At 38.6% G+C, this 20,123-nt stretch overlaps 1 protein-coding gene across 1 annotated transcript in view; it reads left to right on the top strand.

The window, feature by feature from the left end:
- Nucleotides 1–1,104: 1,104 nt before the first annotated feature.
- The window catches only part of LIN9 (lin-9 DREAM MuvB core complex component), an 87,220-nt gene continuing 68,201 nt past the window's right edge, over nucleotides 1,105–20,123 (top strand). The window contains exons 1-4 of the mRNA XM_052653865.1: nucleotides 1,105–1,183; nucleotides 7,663–7,695; nucleotides 9,138–9,232; nucleotides 10,691–10,795. Of these exons, the coding sequence (XP_052509825.1) occupies nucleotides 1,105–1,183; nucleotides 7,663–7,695; nucleotides 9,138–9,232; nucleotides 10,691–10,795 (312 nt within the window). The remainder of the gene's footprint in view (nucleotides 1,184–7,662; nucleotides 7,696–9,137; nucleotides 9,233–10,690; nucleotides 10,796–20,123) is intronic.

Below are 20,123 nucleotides of genomic sequence, written 5' to 3'. Positions count from 1 at the left end.
CCTCACCCCAACCCCTCCCCCACATATCCCTGGAAAGAAAGGACTGGCGCTCAATAACATTGTTAGATGAATTGTTGAAAAGCAAGAGTGGTTTATTATTGCACAATTAAAGTCTGAAATGGTGAAATCTTTCCCTGGGCTTCTTTCAAAACTGGATGATTTCTCATTCTGTGTTCTCATAACACTTCCATCAGGATACTTCATCTTGAAGTGTTACTGTCGGGTTTTGTCTGTATCCTCTCCAAGCCTCCACTTCCTGGTTCTGGAATTCTCTCCCAGCTCACTACATGGTCTACTGTGAATGGATCAAAGGGCTGAGCAAAACAGTTCTTCGGCTGCCGACCCAAGTGACTAACTTCATGACCTCTCAAGGTCTCACCTCCAAGCTCCACGCAATTGGAAGGAGTGGCCCCAGTCAGCGAGGGGCTCCGGGCACCGCGAGTCCGGGGCAGACAAGCTGTGGGGCCGAGGCGGTCCGAGCCCTCCTTCCCGGCCCTCCCTCCCAGCTCTCCGGAGAAGGGAAGGAATGGAAACGTGGGAGAAACGTGGGCTTGGGGAGCCGTGAAAATTTTACGAGTAAAACCCCGTAGGGGAAGACGGCCAAGAACCTGGGGCCTCTCCACGCGCCAGGCCCACAGGTGATGCCTGCCATCCCCGCTTCTTAACCGGCCCGGGCCTCCTCCCCACCTTCCCTCCTTTTCCCCACTCGGAATAAACAGCCTGCAGTTCGCGCAGCTGCAGCGAGAGACGCGAAACGCGCGCCGGGAGCGAGCCCCGGAGGAGGAGGGCCGCGCGGGCCGGGAGAGGGCCCGGGCGGGACACACTAGCTCGCGCCGCTCCCCCCCGCGCTCCGGCGCCGGGCCCGGGCAGGGGCGGCGCGAGATGGGCCTGTCCGCGCGGCCTCCCTCCCCCTCCCTCCGGCCCGGCCGGGGGCGGGGGTGGAGGGGCGAGACGCGGCCCCACTAGGCTGTATACCCTCCCCAGGCAGGAGCGGGCGGAGCCGGGCCCGCCTCAGCCGGCCTCGGCGGGAGCAACGCCGCGCTGCGCCGCGGGCAGCGAGCTCCGCATTCGAACCTCCCTCGCAAAGACAGTCTCCGCCCCACAATGCACCGCGGCGGGCAGCCTTTGAAAAAGCGGCGCGGCTCGTTCAAGATGGCGGAGCTCGACCAGTTGCCTGATGAGAGTGAGTAGCACCTCAAAGCACCCCCACTCTTCCCGCCTGCCGCTTGCCCCCGGGTTGCATCGGCCGGGACGGGCGGCCGTGCCCTCTGCCGAGCAAGTGAGCTGACTGCCAGCCCCGCCGCGGTCCCCTAGTCCTTCCACCTCGGTGTTGCCGCCGCGTCGCCGCCTTTGTTATGGTGTCTGTGTGTTGGTTTCTGGGGTGTGTGAGCGCCAGGGCCGGAAACCGAAAGCCCAGGGGTCCAGCCCGTGCGAGGCGGAGGCAGTGGCAGCTCCCCTGGCCCTGCTTGGGCCCCGGGCCGCGGTGGGGGAAGAGCGGCCCCCGGCCGCGGGGGCTGTCCTCGCCGCCTGCACTGTTCGCCTGGCGCGGAGAGACGCCTGACGGGGTTATGTAACTCGTTGTCCGGGGGCCGAGAAGGTCTCGGGCTGGGGAGAGGGTGGTCGCAGCCCTTCTTCTTGCCTGGGTCTCTGATCCTGTCCTGTCACAGTTTCTGCCGCTACGGGCACTTCTGATCATCACTGCCCTTCCTGTCTTCCTCCGGTGTGTCCACCCCGAGAAGCGTTTCCGTGTCAAAGGGCTGGCCCCTTCCCCTGGGACCACAGGTGGCTGCGGACCTTTCCAGAGGTAATACAGACAGGGTCCACAAGGTTGAGGGAGCCCCCATCCGACTGACTTTCTTCTGTGCGTGTGTGTCTTAGGAATCCTGGGGGTACCTTTATGCAGGGATGTGACCATCACACCAGGCACATACAGTACTCTTCCCTGACTCCCACCCTGTGCATTGCCTCCCTTAACCGTGTTTACTCATGTGATATTCACTTGTGTTTAGTAAGTAAAAGCACTAATTCGTAGTTTAAGCACAATAGAACTTAATTTTGTAGTTTACAATGTTGTATAAAGTATACAGGATAAAGGCAGATATTTTAATCACAGAAGAGACATGATTCACACTCACTATCCAGTTTATGTATCCGTGTTATTTATGAGAGTTTTAGTATAAAGAAAACAAAAGTGATTTAACAATCACTGTTAAATCTGTCTGTGCAAGACCCTTAAATTGAGGGCTGAAAACAGCCAATTCTGTTTTCCTTGTGTGGTCATATCATCTTAATGTGTTATAAAGTTGAAAGGTCAAGTTGCCAAACTGGTAAAAAGTTGTATTAAGAGAGTTTGTGTTTCAGATTTGCTCTAGACCAGTGCTGAATTCCAATGGAACTTTCTCAGCGATGGAGATTGTTCTGTTTTGCAACGTCCAGTAGGGTAGCCACTAGCCGTATTGGCTCTTGGAACTCTTCAGAAATGGCTATAGTGACTTTTAAATTTCATTTGATTTTTGTTAATTTAAGCCTGAATAATTACATATGGCTATTGACCACTGTATTGGACAAGGCACAACCATAGACCACCAATGAATATTATTATTTCTTGTATGGAGAATGCTTTTGTGATTTAGGGTGCTCCTAAATAAAGGTAGGCCTACACAGTGCGCTCATCATCTGGAAATCTTTGCTCTCTTTGTCATAATCTTTTATCACCTCTTAGAAGTCCCAGCCACTTGATAACTTTCATTTAGAATGACACACTAGGGTTCAAATTCCAGCTACACTGTATACTGTAGTCATTTATGTTACTTTGTAACATCTCTGGTACACTAGGGTGTGTGTGGCGTGCACCTTAGCTTGTCCAGTATATGTCTTGTTTAGCTTGACCAGAGCTTGTTGAAAGCAGGGATTGATTTACCTGGTTTGTCACACAGTGCCACAAGTCAGGTGTGTGTGTATATATATATATGCTTAATTTAAATGGAATTGAATGTAGGGTAAGAGGCATGGTTAATGACTGGAGCAGAAGTTATTTCAGTTTGATACTAGAAGTAGCAATATGTTTCTTTGCCAGATTTGGTCAAGGGAGCTAGTTATAAGTTATCCAATAGTCTGTATAACATTATCAATGAAAAAGCTACCATTTATTTAGTCCTAATTATGCACCAGGTGCTGTGCAAAGCATATTGGATACATTTGCTCATTTAATCCTCATTCCAGTTCAGGTAAGTACTCTTAATGAGGTAGTTGAGGCTGTCTTCAGCCCAGAACTTTCCAGTGAGCCTCTGTGCTAAACAGCTCCTGCTCATTTCACACATCGTCTTAGAGGCCCCTCAGGCTTTATGGGTTCAAGATCTACCTCATCATCCTACCCCAGTACAGAGAGACTTTCCGTGGTTCTGGTTGAATGAATGGCTCCACTGCCATCAGCCAAAACCTAGACTGAAGTTACCTTGCTCACTCCCCATATTTAAGCTTTTACTAAATATTGTAACTTTTACCTGTTAAATATCTCTGTTTTCCCTACTTTTTTACCTTCATCCTCATCCAAGTTGTCACCATCTCTTCTGCATGATTCACTTCAGCCTCCCATTAATCCACCACCCTAACCCTCGCCCTCAGCCTACACACAGCCAGAGATCCTTTCGAAATATATGTATGTCATCCTATTGCTGAAAACTCGACTGACTACAAGACCCTTTGTGGTCTGGCCATTCCCCATCTCTCCAGCACTATTTTGAACTACTCTCCCTCTCATTCTGTCCCTTTGAGCTAAACTGGACCTTTTTCAATCCATATAATCACTTGGCTTTCTTTTTTGTAGGGTCTTTGCACATGCTATTCTGTTTACATGGAACGCTCTTCCTTCCCTTCACTTCCAGTTAACTTCTGCTTTATCCGTTAGATCCCATTTTAGGCTTCTGTCCTCCCTGACAAATAATGCATCTTCTTATTAAATGTTTTCATACCACTGTGTAATTTCTTAGTGGCAGCTGTCACAATTGCAGCTTTGCATTTGCTACCTTTGGTTAGAAGCCCTACCAGAGAAGGTGCCATTTCTGTTTTTCTTCATGCTTGCAGTTTCGTGCTTGACAGCTGGTTTCTTTCTCCGCTCTTTTTTCATACCACCCTTCTCCTGCCAATGAGTCCCCAAGCATAATATTGCCCCCTATCCTTCCTTCGTATTCTAAGTGATCTACCTCAGGGCTTTTTTACTTGCTGTTTCTACCACCCTGACTTGTTGCTTTGACCTCCTGTTCTCTCATCACTAGTCTTTTTCATGAGTTACCTTCTCAGAGAAGCCTTCCGTAACTACCATATGTAAAGTTAGTTACTCTCCACACTGCGATCCCCTACTTATTTCCTTTACAGCAGCTACCACCATTGTCATTGTCATTTTATGTTCTTGTTTAAGGTATGCCTCCTTCTGCTACACTGTAAGCTTCCTGAGAACAGAGGCTAGTGCTATACTATCTCTCAAGAAAGGCAGAAGCTTAAAGGTAGTAGGTCAGAATCTGCAAGATGCCTTCATGGAGCAGAAATGATATCCTTACAGCTCACATCTCTTCCTTTAGATCTCTGCTCAAATATTACTTTTCAGAGAAGCTAATCATGAGCACCTTTTATAGAAACAGTCTTCCCTCCACCAGCTCCCACCCATCTTGCTTTATTTTTTTTTTCCAGTGGTGCTTATCTTCCCTTGATATGTGTGTATGTGTTTATTTCCCCTCAGTAGGATGTAAATTCCCAGGGGAGCATCAGGAGCATGGACTTTGTTTTGCATGCTGTCCGTGTCCCCAGTGCCTACAGCAGGGGCCAGGATGCAGTCATACTCTCTGAATGAGTGCAGGGTTACTGCTTTTTCTCAGATGAACCCTGTTTTTCTTGGTAGCTACGTGGATATGTGTTGCTTCCCAGTTGTGTTGTATTGTTTGATCCTTCTTAGCAAGACCTTATGGCCCCTCTCCTCCACCTTTCCCTTTACAGCTTTACTGCCTTTGGTGGTTAAACTTCAGTTTGCCACGCAGAAGCTGTTAAGGTGCCCTTTTAGCCATTCTCCACATCTAGGCAAGAGAATAGGTGGAAAGCAAGAGTGGCTTTGATATTGGTGGGTTGTCTGTTCTATAAGCCTCTCGAGTACTGCCTCGAAGAGAAGTGAGTTGAGGTTTGGAGACCTGAGATGCATAAAAATGTTTCATAGGCAGAACCATGATACTTTGTCTGTTACTTCACATTTAAAGTCTGCTGTCCATTTGTATGAGTTGTAAATAAATCATTGCTCCTTCTGTTTGATTTTTGTACTTAGTTCATGTTTTTCTATCTTCTACTTTATCCCCTGAGATCATTATTTATTTATTTATTTATTTATTTTTGTGTTTTGTGTAATATCATAATGGACTGGCTCTTTTTAGATGTTCAGTTCAGTTCAGTCTCTCAGTCATGTCCGACTCTTTGCGACCCCATGAACCCAGCACACCAGGCCTCCCTGTCCATCACCAGCTCCCAGAGCTTACCCAAACTCATGTCCATCGAGTTGGTGATGCCATCCAGCCATCGCAGTCGTCCCCTTCTCCTCCTGCCCCCAATCCCTCCCTGCATCAGGGTCTTTTCTAATGAGTCAGCTCTTCACATCAGGTGGCCAAAGTATCGGAGTTTCAGCTTCAGCTTCAGCCCTTCCAGTGAACACCTGGACTGATCTCCTTTAGGATGGACTGGTTGGATCTCCTTGCAGTCCAAGGGACTCTCAGGAGTCTTCTCCAACACCACAGTTCAAAAGCATCAATTCTTCAGCACTCAGCTTTCTTCACAGTCCAACTCTCACATCCATACGTGACCACCGGAAAAACCATAGCCTTGACTAGACGGACTTTTGTTAGCAAAGTAATGTCTCTGCTTTTGAATATGCTATCTAGGTTGGTCATAACTTTCCTTTCAAGGAGTATGCGTCTTTTAATTTCATGGCTGCAATCACCAACAGACATTTATAACAAACCACTTAGAAACCTGCCTTTTCTCAATATAAGTAAATGGCTAACCTTTCAAATAACATCACTACTGCCTGGTCTTACATTATATATTTTTTAAGCATAAATGGATGTCACAGTAACAGATGAAAAATAGTTGGTTCTAAAATAAAATAAATTTTAAAATGAGGGATGACTATAGTAAAAGAAAAGGTGTTCTAAACACTTTTTTAAATTTAAAAAGGGAGATTTTGCTCACTAATAATTCTATGAATAATTTCTATTTTGGACCACAGAAAGGTTTTTTCCTCCCTGTTACTTTCTTTTATTATGATATAATTAACATATAACATTGTGTTAGTTTTAAGTATGAGTATAATGATTTGATATTTGTATATATTGCAAAACAGTTACCACAGTAAGTTTAGTTAACACCCATCACCACACAGATACAATTTTTTTCTTGTGATGAAGACTTTTAAGATCTACTCTTTTAGCAATTTTCAGAAATATAATACAGTATTGTTAACTTTAGTTACCATGCTATATATTACATCCCCAGGACTTATTTATCTTATAACTGGAAGTGTGTACCTTTTGACCCCCTTCACCTATTTTGCCTATCCTCCACCCCTGCCTCTGACAACCACCAATTTGTTCTCTGTATCTGTCAGTTTGGTAGGGTTTTTTTTTTTTTTTAATTAAAAAAATTTTATTACTCTTTTTTGGCCATGCAGGGTGGATTGCGGGATCTTAGTTCCCTGACCAGGGATTGAACCCCGGCCCTCAACAGTCAAAGTGCAGAGTTCTAACCACTGGACCGCTAGAGAAGTCCCTTTTTTATTTTTTCTAGATGTCCCATATAAGTGAGAGAGATCATACTTTATTATTTTTCAAATGACTTGATCTTCTTTGCAGTATACATATCCAACTCTGAGATTTTCAATTTAGTGCTCTCCCTCTCCCATAAAAGCTTCTTTGTCTATCAGTTTTCCTATAGCTCCTCACCCAAATATCCTGTATCCTTTATTTACACCAGAATCTTTAGTCCAGTGTTTCTCATTATGGGCTTGAGAGTTACCTACAACAGAATCCCCTGAAGGCCTTTATTAATCCTTCAGTTTCTACGTGCAGGAGGAGCTTCCGGGTTATTCTGCTATACACTGTTTTAGTTAGTGAATCCCTCCAGCTTTACGCTAGTCCTTCTTGGCTTCTCTGAATGCCCTAGTCAGACTTGTATCTTTCAAGCGTACATACTCGCATTCATAGACTTCCATTCTAGACTGTTATGACAGTCCCTGGATCATTTCCATTTTCTGTTTTCTAAACCTCTATTACCACTTTTGATCTTTGCCTCAATAAATGTCAGTTCCTTTTTTCTTTTCCTTCTCCAGAACCAGCACACTTTTGGTTGAGGATCAAAAATTGCTTCTGTCCTTACTCCTCCTCTTTCCTCTCTTTCTATGTTTTTCTATCTTACAAAGTTCACCAGTTCTCATAGTTTCAAACAAAACTCCCAGATGTCTCCAGTTCTTCCATATGTTGTCTGAGTTCTGGTTAATAGCTTGAACTGTTTATTAGTTATTTCTAATTGCATGTTCAACTATGACTTCAACATTGCTAAAACTAAGTGGATCACCAAGTTCTTTTTCTCTCACTCTGATTATGAAGTAATACTGATTTGTTTTCATTGCAGGCTCTTCAGCAAAAGCACTTGTCAGTTTAAAAGGTAAGAATTAGAGCTTGATTCTTTAGATATGGCATAAACTAAGAATTTAATTCATTAAATTAATTTGGTTATAATATTGTCTTTTCTTTCTAAGTTACGATTCACTATAGCTTTTAAATACTGGTTTTCACTGATGATAACTTTAAATTCATATGGGAATTTGGCCCTTGGTTTTCTCCCTCTAGAATTATTGATTAAAGTACTTTGTAACTAAACATTCTGAACAGTTCTTACTGGATTTAAATAATGTATTAACAACTGGGCTAAGCTGTATTTTGAGGGCTTCCCAGTGGTTGTTTATTTTTAAAGAATTTTGTGAGCTAAGTAATAATGCAACTCTCTTGAAATAAAACAGTGATAGTGTTATTTTGAGAAAAAGTTAGACTTGTTCCTTGGTCTTGCTATTTCTTTGTATGAGTAGATTAGACCAGTCCTTTTAATATAATTTTGAAATTTTATCTCTTGAGCAAAGATTCTACTGGGTAAGTACATTTGGAACCAATCTAAATCTTCTCATAGGCTCATTAGTACTTTTAGTTTTTAAAGCTACCATGTTGTACCTTGGATGGGTGATGTACCAGATCAAGTCCTTCTGGCTTGAGAACACGTTATCTTCCAGGATTTCCTTCATTTATTTGCCTAGAAGGATCAACCCTATCTGATCTCTTTTGTACTTATTAAAATATATGTCAGAAAAACGACTCCACTATTTTTTTTCTCAAAATATTAAAGCCATATCTCTTTTTAAATATATACAAGGAGCATAAAATTTTTATAGGAAAATTAGAAAATGCTATCAGGTAATTAAAAAGAAATAGAAATAACTATCCTGTGTATACTCATCTCAATTTTCTCTGTCTCTCTCTAAATAAACATACTTTTATAAAAATTAAACTCACCTTCTTTAATTTCACAGTTTTCATGTTTAATATATTTAATCAGTTGATGAGATTTTTTTCTGGTTGAATACAACTCTGAAGACGTTTCACAGAATTAAGGAAAAAAAATACCACATATGTCATTTTTGGATATCAAGGGTTTTACACGTTGAAGCAGAAAATGTTTAGAAATATGCTCTAAGTTCAAAGTTAAAACTTTTCTCATTTTTCCTTGCCTGCTTTCAGTCAAACTGTACTGAGACAGTTCTTGGCAAATTAGAAGAGAGGAATTATTGAAAACCAAAATGAAATAACCCACACATGTTTTAATATGAAAATGTAATAGTTTCAAGTAGAATTGGCTTGTCAAATTATTTAGAAAGTTTGATGAGAAAATACAGAAGAGATTTTTTTCATTTGTAATCAACTAAAATTATTATGGGCAGTATATTTTTTCCATATTGGTAAATATTTCAGATATATTGCTGTTACTAAAAGGCCGTATTTATAGTATAAGTCCTTTGAATTAAGTTAAATATCATAAATAATAATAATTTATTACAGAGGGAAGCTTATCTAACACATGGAATGAAAAGTACAGTTCTTTACAAAAAACACCTGTTTGGAAAGGCAGGAATACAGGCTCTGCTGTGGAAATGGTAAGGAATTAGTTTTTCTTACTCTTTAGAATATGATAGCTAAATTGTCTGTATTATTGTCCTGTACACATTCTTATAGCACTATAAAACTTTTTCTAAGGTTTTTTCCCAGTTCCAACCATTTGTTTCTTTAAATGTCATTGAATAGTATTTGGTCATATCTAGATAAATAATCTGTGATATCTGCTCATCATTAAGCATTTGTAAGTAATTCTTGCTTTAAATAGGTAAACCAAAAAAACTCAACAACCCCAAATCTTACTTTTAATAGATTTTTAATGATTTAGTAGATTTTTTAAAAATAAAAAAAATGTGTGTGACTCCGGACCCTACAAAAAGATTTCTAGGTAAGTAGTAAGATATTGAAATCTTGTGGAGGTCAAGGGTAAGTGCATTTAAGTTGGGAAGTAGAGATGAGCACTAATTGGCATAACTAACAATTTTGGGGGCCTTTCTTCCCCTAGCCCCAGGAAATTTTAGGGGTCAATCATGAAACACAGAGCTGGGTTAGACAGTAGCTGTCTCAGTAGCCTGGACAGTTGGCCATACTCTTATCAATCCTGTTATCATCATTTTCTTCTTTCTCTCTACCCACGGTCAGGGGAGGGAAACAGGGTAGAGGGGACTTCCTGTTAGGGCTATGCATTGTTAAGGCTCTCAGTGGGTTTAATTTCAAGGGTCCATACCTCTAGTGTCATTTCAGTTGGATGCTTCCCATATGTTGCTATCCCACTGCCCCTGCTTCAGTTCAAAATAGGCAAGGAACTGTCTTGAATGATGAAAGAAGGATTTGAAAAGGATGTGGGTGTTATTGGGATATTATTTCTGGTGTTCTCTATTAATAAAGGCTCTGAACCTAGGGTGGACTATAAGTTTTTTCATATTACAGATCCTTAAGTTTGTAATATATTTTGGATACTTAGAAGTTTTTAGTTCATATGCACTTATCAAGCATCTGTTATTATCTCTTCTTTTTATTAAATGGAAATTTGTCAACAATTTTTCATAGCAGATCTAGTATAATATTATATACCTTTAGATTTACTCTCTAAAGTGAGTAAATGTACTCTCAAAGTCTAGTAAATTTGTCCCAACCCAGTCCTACACGGGAGACACATCATGTGAAACACCCAATTGGTTGGTATTAATCCAAGCACCAACATAATGAGAACTGGAATTTCCGGAACTTTATTTTCAAGACTACCAGCATACTACATGAAGGCTTGGGTTCTAGTTTTAATTATCAGCTGGATTTTTCATTTTTAAACAAATTGCATAAATATGTATATTTCTACTTTATAAAATCTAAGATTATTTGTATGCTTTGTATTTTCCATTCTTCCTTCTTCAGTACTGATGATAATTCAGTTAGCTGTATTTTCCAAGTGTAGAATTGTGCTTTGGAACAAAAATGAGATATGTTTGGCCATTTCATTAAATAAAAAATTTGTATCATAGCCTTTCAGAAACTCAAAACGAAGTCGGCTCTTTTCTGATGAAGATGACAGACAAATAAATACAAGGTCACCTAAAAGAAACCAGAGGGTAGCAATGGTTCCACAGGTATGTGTGTGCTAAAATTTTGTTTCATTGAAAGGAAATGAGCAATCACTCAGCATGATAAAGTTTATATTTATCATTCTATTACATTTTGATTGACAAGTTCTTTTCTTTAAATCATTACTTTGGCTCATCTCTGTTTTAGTTACCTGAAAAGGGGCATTATTTTGTTGATGAACTTTAAACCAGAGTAGAAAGCCAATCCTCAGTCTTACAAATGCACACTCTTCTGTTTTGGGGGGCAGGGGGCTCTGCCCCACAACATGCAGGATCTTAGTTCCCTGACCAAGGATCTAGCCTGTGCCTCCTGCAGTGGAAGTGCAGAATCCTAACCACTGGACCACCAGGGAAGTCCCATGTACACTCCTTTTAAGCATGGAGAGAGTGGACATTAAACAAATGAATTTGGCAAATTGGGATCAGCTTGGCATTTTGCATGGTATTCAGAGAGGAAAAATCATTTTACTTTATTACTAAGGGAAGTATGCTGAAAACTTTCTTTATCCGGAAGAGGAAAATGTATAGTGAAAAATCGTATTTCCTTTTTCATTTTTGACATCTTTTTTTTTAAAAAAAAGTGATAGTAGACATATAAGAATCAAAGGAATGAATGAAAATTAGAAAAGGAAATATTAACTTTAAAAATAAAGTAATTTTCTTCTATGAAACTTAAAATTTTTGATAAAGTTATTCCCTACCTTCATTTTTTTTCAAAAGCATTCTAAGATTTTCTAGTAGGATATATTATAGTAGAGGTAATTTTCTTAACCAAAGATTTGGCATCAAATAAATTAGAAGTATTAACAGCAATACGCCCTACCAAAAAAATCCAAAGAGCTTTTACATACCTTTATGGTCATTTCAAATATTAAAGTATATTGTTATCTATAAAATGAACAAAAATTATGAATTTTTTTTAACATCAAGGACAAGTGTGCATAAGCATCTAAATTTCAACTTAAAAATTTGAACCAATTTAAACTAATACACAACATGCATAGCTTGGCTCAGTAGATGTTGGTACAGGTTGAATGAATGTAAGAAGAGTCAACAACTTTTCAGGAACTATTATTTTGGGGAAGAAATATAATGTTTCTTTATCATCTAGAGAATTCCATATAAACAGCAGGGGCAATAATCAGTGGCCTTGAGAATGAAATAATGTGGTTTAACTTCTTTTCCACCCTGCCATCTAGTTCTTATTAGTATTATTATGGACATTGCTGTGGTTTTTAACCTTTGTAATACATCAGAATTCCTCCTGCTTTTTACCTTGTTAAGAGTTTACTGCTGCTGCTAAGTAACTTCAGCCGTGTCCGACTCTGTGTGACCCCATAGACGGCAGCCTATCAGGCTCCCCCGTCCCTGGGATTTTCCAGGCAAGAAGAGTTTATTTTTTATCAAAACTATGCACTAGGTATAGTTTTGAAATAAAAGGCTTATAACAACAACAAAAAAGAATAGTCAACAACTATTTTTGTATTGACTTTGTGTTTTATTTATTTAAAAAAATTTTTGGCCACACCATGTGGCATGTGGGATCTTAGTTCTCCGACCAGGGATTAAATCCACACCCCTGCATTGGAAGTTGGGTCTTAACCACTGTGATCTTGGGTGGCCTCAGCCTGCAGCATCTTGAAGTGAGGCTTTGGTTTCCCAGCCAGAGATTGAGGCTGGGTAGCACTGGTGAGAGCACTGAATACTGACCACTAGACCAGTGGTCAGTGACAAGGGCCCTGGCCATTCAACTTCGCAGAAAAAGGATTCCAACAAAGACGGGAAATAGTGAAACGAGTATTTATTAGGAGGATAAAAAAGTACAGTGGACAGACACATGGCCAGACTCAGAGAGAGAGTCATCCCCTCACAGCAGTTTGAATCACTTGTCGGCTTTTCTTCCTGTCTTCCTTTGGCCAATCATTTTGATTTGCCTGGTTCAGAGTCCATATTTGGCATATTTCAGGATTCGCCCGAGTGTGTGCACTTATCTCTTAACCAAGACGGATTCTACCAAAGACACATATGGGTAGAGTATCAGTTAGCACCACTCTGCTTTGACCTCCAAGGAGCCTTTCTGCACATACGTGGTCAGGAAGATCTCCTGACTTCAAGAATGAGAAATATGTGGTCTGGGCAGGGTCCATTTCTCCTCTCTTAATTGTTCTGCTGTTCTTATCTTGGAGTTTCAGTCCACAGGGAATGAATCTTCTATCGCTTTACCCTGGGCAGAAGTCCCATCTACCTCCTGCCTCAACTGGACTGCCAGGGAAGTCCCCTGTGTTGACCTTGGAAGAGCTGTATTATTACGATAATTTGGATGCCTTAATTCTATTTAGATTTTTTAAAAATTTCCAAACATAGGGAGTTAAATTTTGGTGGTGCAGAGGTTAAAGCGTCTGCCTCCAGTGTGGGAGACCCGGGTTCGATCCCTGGGTCGGGAAGATCCCCTGGAGAAGGAAATGGCAACCCACTCCAGTATTCTTGCCTGGAGAATCCCATGGATGGAGGAGCTTGGTGGGCTACAGTCCGTGGGTCGCAAAGAGTCGGACACGACTGAGTGACTTCACTTCACTTCACTTCAATCTCTCTTCAGCTATTTATTAGGAAAAATTTCAAACATAGAGAGAACTCTGATCTTTATGACTTGTGAAACCATCCTCCCCCAAGTCTATCCAAAGGCCTCCTCCCCAGGCACATTTCATTCCTTCTGGGACTGTTTACAAAGACCTTTCAACTTCTGAGCAATACAGAACAAATAAAACATAGGACAGATATGATATGAGACTTATTCAAATAAGTGAAAAAATTTTATATCCTCTGAGCTTTCTCTTTTTTAGTCTTACATGCCTAGTTCATTCAGTCTTCATTTATATGATATGTCTTATTTTCTTACCCTCCTAGTCACAGCCTCTAATCTGTTGTGTTCTTTTTGTTTAAAGAGTACCCCTCAGAGCTGAAAAATTACGAAAATCCAAATTTACTGAGTCCTTAGTATGTTCCAGATCCTGTTCTAAGCACTTCGTATGTAATACTTTGATTTAATCTTCAAATTCCTCATGAGTTAGGTTACTTATTTCACATTTTTCAGATGAGAAAGCAGACACAGAGAAGTTATCCTGTTTAAGATCATAAAGCTGGGAAGTGAAAGCTGATACTGAGTGGCAGACAGCCTGTCTTCAGAGCCTTTCTTTTTTTTGTTGTATCTTTATTGAGATGTAATTAAGAAAGCAGACAATTCAGTATGCTTTAAATATATGCATAGACGTGTGCAACAGTTACCACAGCCAATTTTAAGACATTTTCATCATCTCAAAAAAAGAAAAAGCAGTAGTAGTCACTCTCCATTTTCCGTTTATTGAATAAACCCTTAGAAGTGTAATTGCTCCAAGGGTATTTACACTTAAACTTTGGAAGATACTACCGAATAATCTATTTTTTTTTTCGAATAATCTATTTATAACAGTTGTAATAACTTATATTTCCACTAACAAATTGACTGTATTTCTTCATACTCAACAGAGGAATCTTCAATACAGTTTTATGTCCAATGAGCCACCAATAACTCAATAGAAATAAGAATAGCACTCTTTCTGATAGTAATATTTTATAATAATTTGGTTATTATTTATGCTAAATGACTCATGACATATAATTTTTTTTTACATTAAAAAGTCAACTTTCTAAGTACCATGTGGTATCCTGAATTGGATTCTGGGCCAGAAAAAGGACGTTAATGGAAAAACTGAAAAAATCCAAATAAAGTCTGTGGTTTAATCGTATTATACCAGTGTTAACTTCTTAGTTTTGACAAACCATGGTTGTATAAGATGTTAACACTAGGGAAAGCTGGATGAAGGGCATATGAGAACTCTGTACTGTCTTTGCAACTTTTCTATGAATCTACAGTCTTTCCAAAGTAAAGTTGTATATTTAAAAATAAAAAGTTAATTTTAACCTTCATCTACCCTTCAGATCTGCTTCCCTCTTCCATTGGTAACCAACCAATTTTAGACCTCTTTAATACTTCTAAACCTTTCTATATGTATTCATAGAAAATATATAGTATTGTTTTGTGTATATAGTTTAAAAATTACATTTATAGTAGTATTTTCATGATATTGTATCAGTCATCATTCTGTAATTTACCTTTTCACTCAAAAGTCCATTTTTTTGTTTGTTTGTTTTTATTTTGTCTTGTGACTTGTAGAGATCTTAGTTCCCTGACCAGGGACAGAAGCTAGGCCCCCTGCAGTGGAATCAAAAGTTTGTTTTTGAGATCTGGCCATGCTGACTGATTTAGACAGGCTTCAGTGTTTCATTTCTTTTTGCTATTTTGTAGTATTCAACCTTATACCATAATTTATTTATAAGTTCTCTATTTATGGGCATTCAAGTGGTTTCTGAATTTTCACTGTTACACACAATGCTGTGGTGAACATCCCAAGCATGTTTTTATAAATTTGCAAGTGTTTTCTAGGACAGATGCCTAATATGTGGATTTACTGGATCACAGGATATGCACATTTAAAGTTTTTAAAGTAGTGCCAGATTATTCTCCAAAGAAATTATACTGGCTTATACTTCCAGCCAATAATATATCACAGTACCTATTTTATCTAATGCTTGTCAACCCAGTATATAACCAAACAGCTAGATTTTTGCTATTCTCCTAACAGCATCTCATTTGTTTTAGTTGGTATGTCATCTATGAGTGATGGTGAGATACTTTTCATATACATTTATAAACTGTCTTTCCTTTGTTCTAAACTTTCTCCTATTTTTTTTTATTAAAATTTATTTATTTATTTACTTATTTTTGTCTGTGTTGGGTCTTTGTTGCTGCACACTGGCTTTCTCTAGTTGCAGCAAGCAAGGCCTACCCTTTGTTGTAGTGTGCAGGCTTCTCATTGCAGTGGCTTCTGCTGTTGCAGAACTCAGGCTCTAGAGTGTGGACTCAGTAGCTGTAGCTCATGGGCTTAGTTGCTCCACAACATTTGGAATCTTCCTGCACCAGGGATCAAATCTGTGTCCCCTGCATTGGCAGGTGGATTCTTATCCACTGTAACAGCAGGGAAGTCCTTCTCCCATTTTTAAAAATTAAATTGTTGGTCATTTCTGATTAATTTGTAAGAACTTTGTATATATTAAGAATATGAGTCCTTTGGCTGTTTATATTATAATTTTTTTCAGAGTTTGTATAATAGTTTGTCTTTTGCTTTGTTTCTGTATTTTTTTACCAAAGAGGACTGAAAAAAATCCTATAGGTCAAATATACCTGTTTCCTTTTAATGAGTTTTTGATTACATGATCAGAAAAACCTTCCCTAGTCTAAAATTTATAGTTTTAGAATTCCCTATTTCTTATTTCATTTTTTTAAAAAAAATGCTTAAATTTTCAACTGTCTGAAATTTATTTTGGAGTAAGGGATGAGGTAAGACTGCAACCAGATTTTTTTTCCAGAAGACTATTTAGTTGTCCTGGTAACATTTACTGAATAATACATCTTTTTTACATTGGTTTATAATGCTACTGCATGACAAGCTAAATTCTGTATATATTTGGGTTTATTTCTAGACTTCCTATCTCTTTATATCTAGTATATCTTTCTATGTGCTAGTATCAAATTATTTTAATGTGACTTTATATTGTGTTTTAGCCTCTGATATAACATTACTTATTTTCTTTTAAGATTTTCCTGAGTATTCTTTCACATTTATTTTTCCTTATGAACTTTAGAATCAACTTGACTAGGAAAAAGAGTCTGTTGGGATATTCATTGATATTGCAATAATATTATAAATTAATTTGGGGAATATAACATGTAACATTGGGACTACCCATCCAAGAACTGGTTGTAGTTCCACTTATTCAAGCTTTTTTTGCCCCTTTTTTGTTGTCGTTTAGTTGCTAGGTCATGTTCAACTCCATGTACCGCAGCATATGGCTTCCTTGTCCTTCACTATCTCCCAGAGTTTGCTCAAACTCATGTCCATTGAATCAGTGATGCCATCCAACCATCTCATCCTCTTGTCGCCCCTTTAACCTCTTCCTGCCTTCAGTCTTTCCCAGCATCAGGGTATTTTCCAAGGAGTCAGTTTTTCACATCAGGTGGCCAAAGTATTGGAGTTTCAGCTTTAGCATCAGTCCTTTCAATGAATATTCAGTACTGATTTCCTTTCAGATTGACTGGTTTGATCTCCTTGCAGTCCAAGGGATTTTCAAGAGTCTCCTCCAACATCACAGTTCAAAAGCATCAATTTTTCAGCGCTCAGCTCTTTATAGTCCAACTCTTACATCCATACATGACTACTGGAAAAACCATAGTTTTGCCTAGACAGACCTTTGTTGGCAAAGTAACATCTCTGCTTTTTAATACACTGTTTAGGTTGGTCATAGCTTTTCTTCCAAGGAGCAAGCGTCTTTTAACTTCATGGCTCAGTCACCATCCACAGTGATTTTGGAGCTTTAGAAAATAAAATCTACCACTGTTTCCATTTTTTCCCTATCTGTTTGCCATGAAATGATGGAACTGGATGCCATGATCTTAGTTTTTTGAATATTTGGTTTTTAAACCAACTTTTTCCACTCTCCTCTTTCATCTTCATCATGAGGCTCTTTAGTTCCTCTTTGCCTTCTGCCATTAGATTGGTGTCATCTGCCAATAGGTTGTTGATATTTCTCCTGGCAATCTTGATTCCAGACTTTAAATTTCTTTTCCATGTCAATCTTGCACATTTCTTAAGTGTATTCCTAGGTGTTTAATACTTTGTTCTCACCATTTTTGCTGTAATAAACAATATATTTCTTGTTTTATTGTCTAATCTGTTTTCATTTATATAGAGAGAAGATAATATCTTTTAAAAATAGAATTTTGGATAATAGCTTTGTTATCTCCTGCTTTATTAAATTCTTATAGTTGATTTTTTTGAGTTTTCTGGGGAGGTCATGTCACCTGCAAATTTACAGTTTTATTCCTTTTCTTCAGTTGGCTAATTCCACCATCAAATCAATGTCAAAAATAGTATAATCAACATCTTTATCGTATTCCTTCCTTTAATGAGAAATGTTCACAATTTTAACGTTGAATATGATCCTGACTTTTGGATTGGTTTGGGGAGAAATGTGTTATTTATTTTTGCTGTGCTAGATCTCCCGGATGCATGGGCTTTTCTTCAGTTGTGGAGAGCAGAGGCTACTCTCTAGTTGCCGGGCACAAGCTTCTCATTGCAGTAGCTTTTGTTGTGGAGCATGGGCTCTAGGGCGCATGAACATCAGTAACTGTGGCACGTGAGCTCAGTAGTTGCAATTCCTGGGCTCTGGAGCACAGGCTCAATAGTTATGGCACGTGGGTTTATTTGCTCTGTGGCATGTGGGATATTCCCAGATCAGGAGTCGAACTCATGTGTCCTGAATTGGAAGGTGGATTCTTTACCACTGAGCCACCAGGGAAGCCTGAGAAATGTGTTTTGAAGGTTAAGAAAGTATTCATCTATTTTTATTTTCTTGGTCAGTATAACTAAAGGCTTATTAATTTTTGTTGATTTTTTTCTTCAAACAATTTTTGATTGTATTGAATTTTCTTCTATTGGTTTTGTTTTTTATTTCTATTATTTTTGCTCTGATATTTATTATTTTCTTCCTCTACCTGCTTTGAGTTTTCTTTGTTCTTTTTTTTTTTCCTAATTTCTTAAGGTGGAAGGATAAGTCATATTTGAAATTTTTCTTTTATTCTGGTACAAGCATTTACCCAATGAATTAAATTTTTCTTTCAGGTCCTGCTTTAGCTGTATCACTTAACTTTTGGCATATTGTGTTTTTTTCAGTCATTTTGTCTATTTTTATTCCATTAAGATTTTTTTTTAGTAGATACTGGATTTTATCAAGTGTTTTAGCATCAGTGGAAGTGATCATATGATTTTCATTATTTCATTTATTAATAATGGCATATTACACTAGTAGTTTTCTAATACTGGCCCTTTCTTATATTCTTGACATGAATTTCATTTGGTTGTGTTGTATTTTTTTGATGTTCTGATGATGTTTTTTAAGCTTTTTTAAAAATGAAATATAATTGATATATTACCTTTAGGTATACAATATGCTAATTTCACTGTTTGTGTATATTGTGAAATGATCATCATAGTAAGTCTAGTCTAGTTAACATCCATCCCCATAGTTACAGTTTTTTTTCTTGTGATGAGAACTTTAAAAATTTATTCTTTTAGCAACTTTCAGATATATGGTATGATATAGTCACCATGCTGTACATTACATACCCATAACGTACTTATTTTATTACTGGAAGTTTGTATCCTTTGACCATTTTTTATCCATTTGATCTGTCCCCCTACCCTCTCTGGCAACCACTAGTCTGTTCTCTGTTGAGTTGGGTTTTTTGAGGGGAGAGGAGTGATTTTTTTTTAAGTTACACATATAAGTAAAAGTATATGGTGTTTATCTTTCTCTGACTTATTTCACTTAGCATGATGTCCTCAAGGCCTATCCACATTGTCACAAATGGCAAAATTTCCTTCTTTTTAATGACTGACTAATATTCCATCTGCATATATACCACATTTTCTTTATTTGTTTATTTGTCAGTGTGTGCAGCAGTTGTTTCCATGCCTTGGCTATTGTAAATAATTCTCCAGTGAACTTGGGGGTGCATGTATCTTTTGGAGATAGTAAGTTCATTTCCTTTGGATAAACACCCAGAATTAAAATTGCTGGATTATGTGGTACATCTATTTTTAATTTTCTGAGCAACCTCCATACTGTTTTGCCTTGTGGCCACACCAATTTACATTTCCACCAGCAGTTTACCCAGGGTTCTCTTTTTTCACATGCTCTCCAACACTTGTTATTTCTTGTGTTTTTGATAATAGTGATTCTTACAGATGTGAGGTAATATTCTTCCTGTGGCATTTCCTTGATAGTGATGTTGGGCACCTTTTCATGTACCTTTTTGCCATTTGTGTTTCGTCTTTGGAAAAATGTCTATTCAACTCCTCTGCCCATTGTTAAATCAGATTGTCTTTTTGTCGTGGAGTTGTATGAGTTCCTTATATATTTTGGGTATTGACCTCTTGTCAGATATGATTTGGAAATATTTTCTCCCATTCTGTAGCCTGCCTTTTCATCTTGTTTATTGTTTCTTTTGTGGTGCCGGAGCTTTTTAGTTTGATGTAGTCCTACTTGTTGATTGTTGCTTCTGTTGTCTTTGCTTTTGGTGTCATCTCCAAAAAAATTATCACCAAGACCAATGTCAAGATCTTCCCCTATATTTTCTTCTAGAAATTTTATAGTTTCAGGTCTTATATTTACATTTAAG

The sequence above is a fragment of the Budorcas taxicolor genome, chromosome 16 (assembly GCF_023091745.1).
Source record: "Budorcas taxicolor isolate Tak-1 chromosome 16, Takin1.1, whole genome shotgun sequence".
NCBI lineage: Eukaryota > Metazoa > Chordata > Mammalia > Artiodactyla > Bovidae > Budorcas > Budorcas taxicolor.
This window is presented reverse-complemented; position numbering and strand designations above follow the sequence as displayed.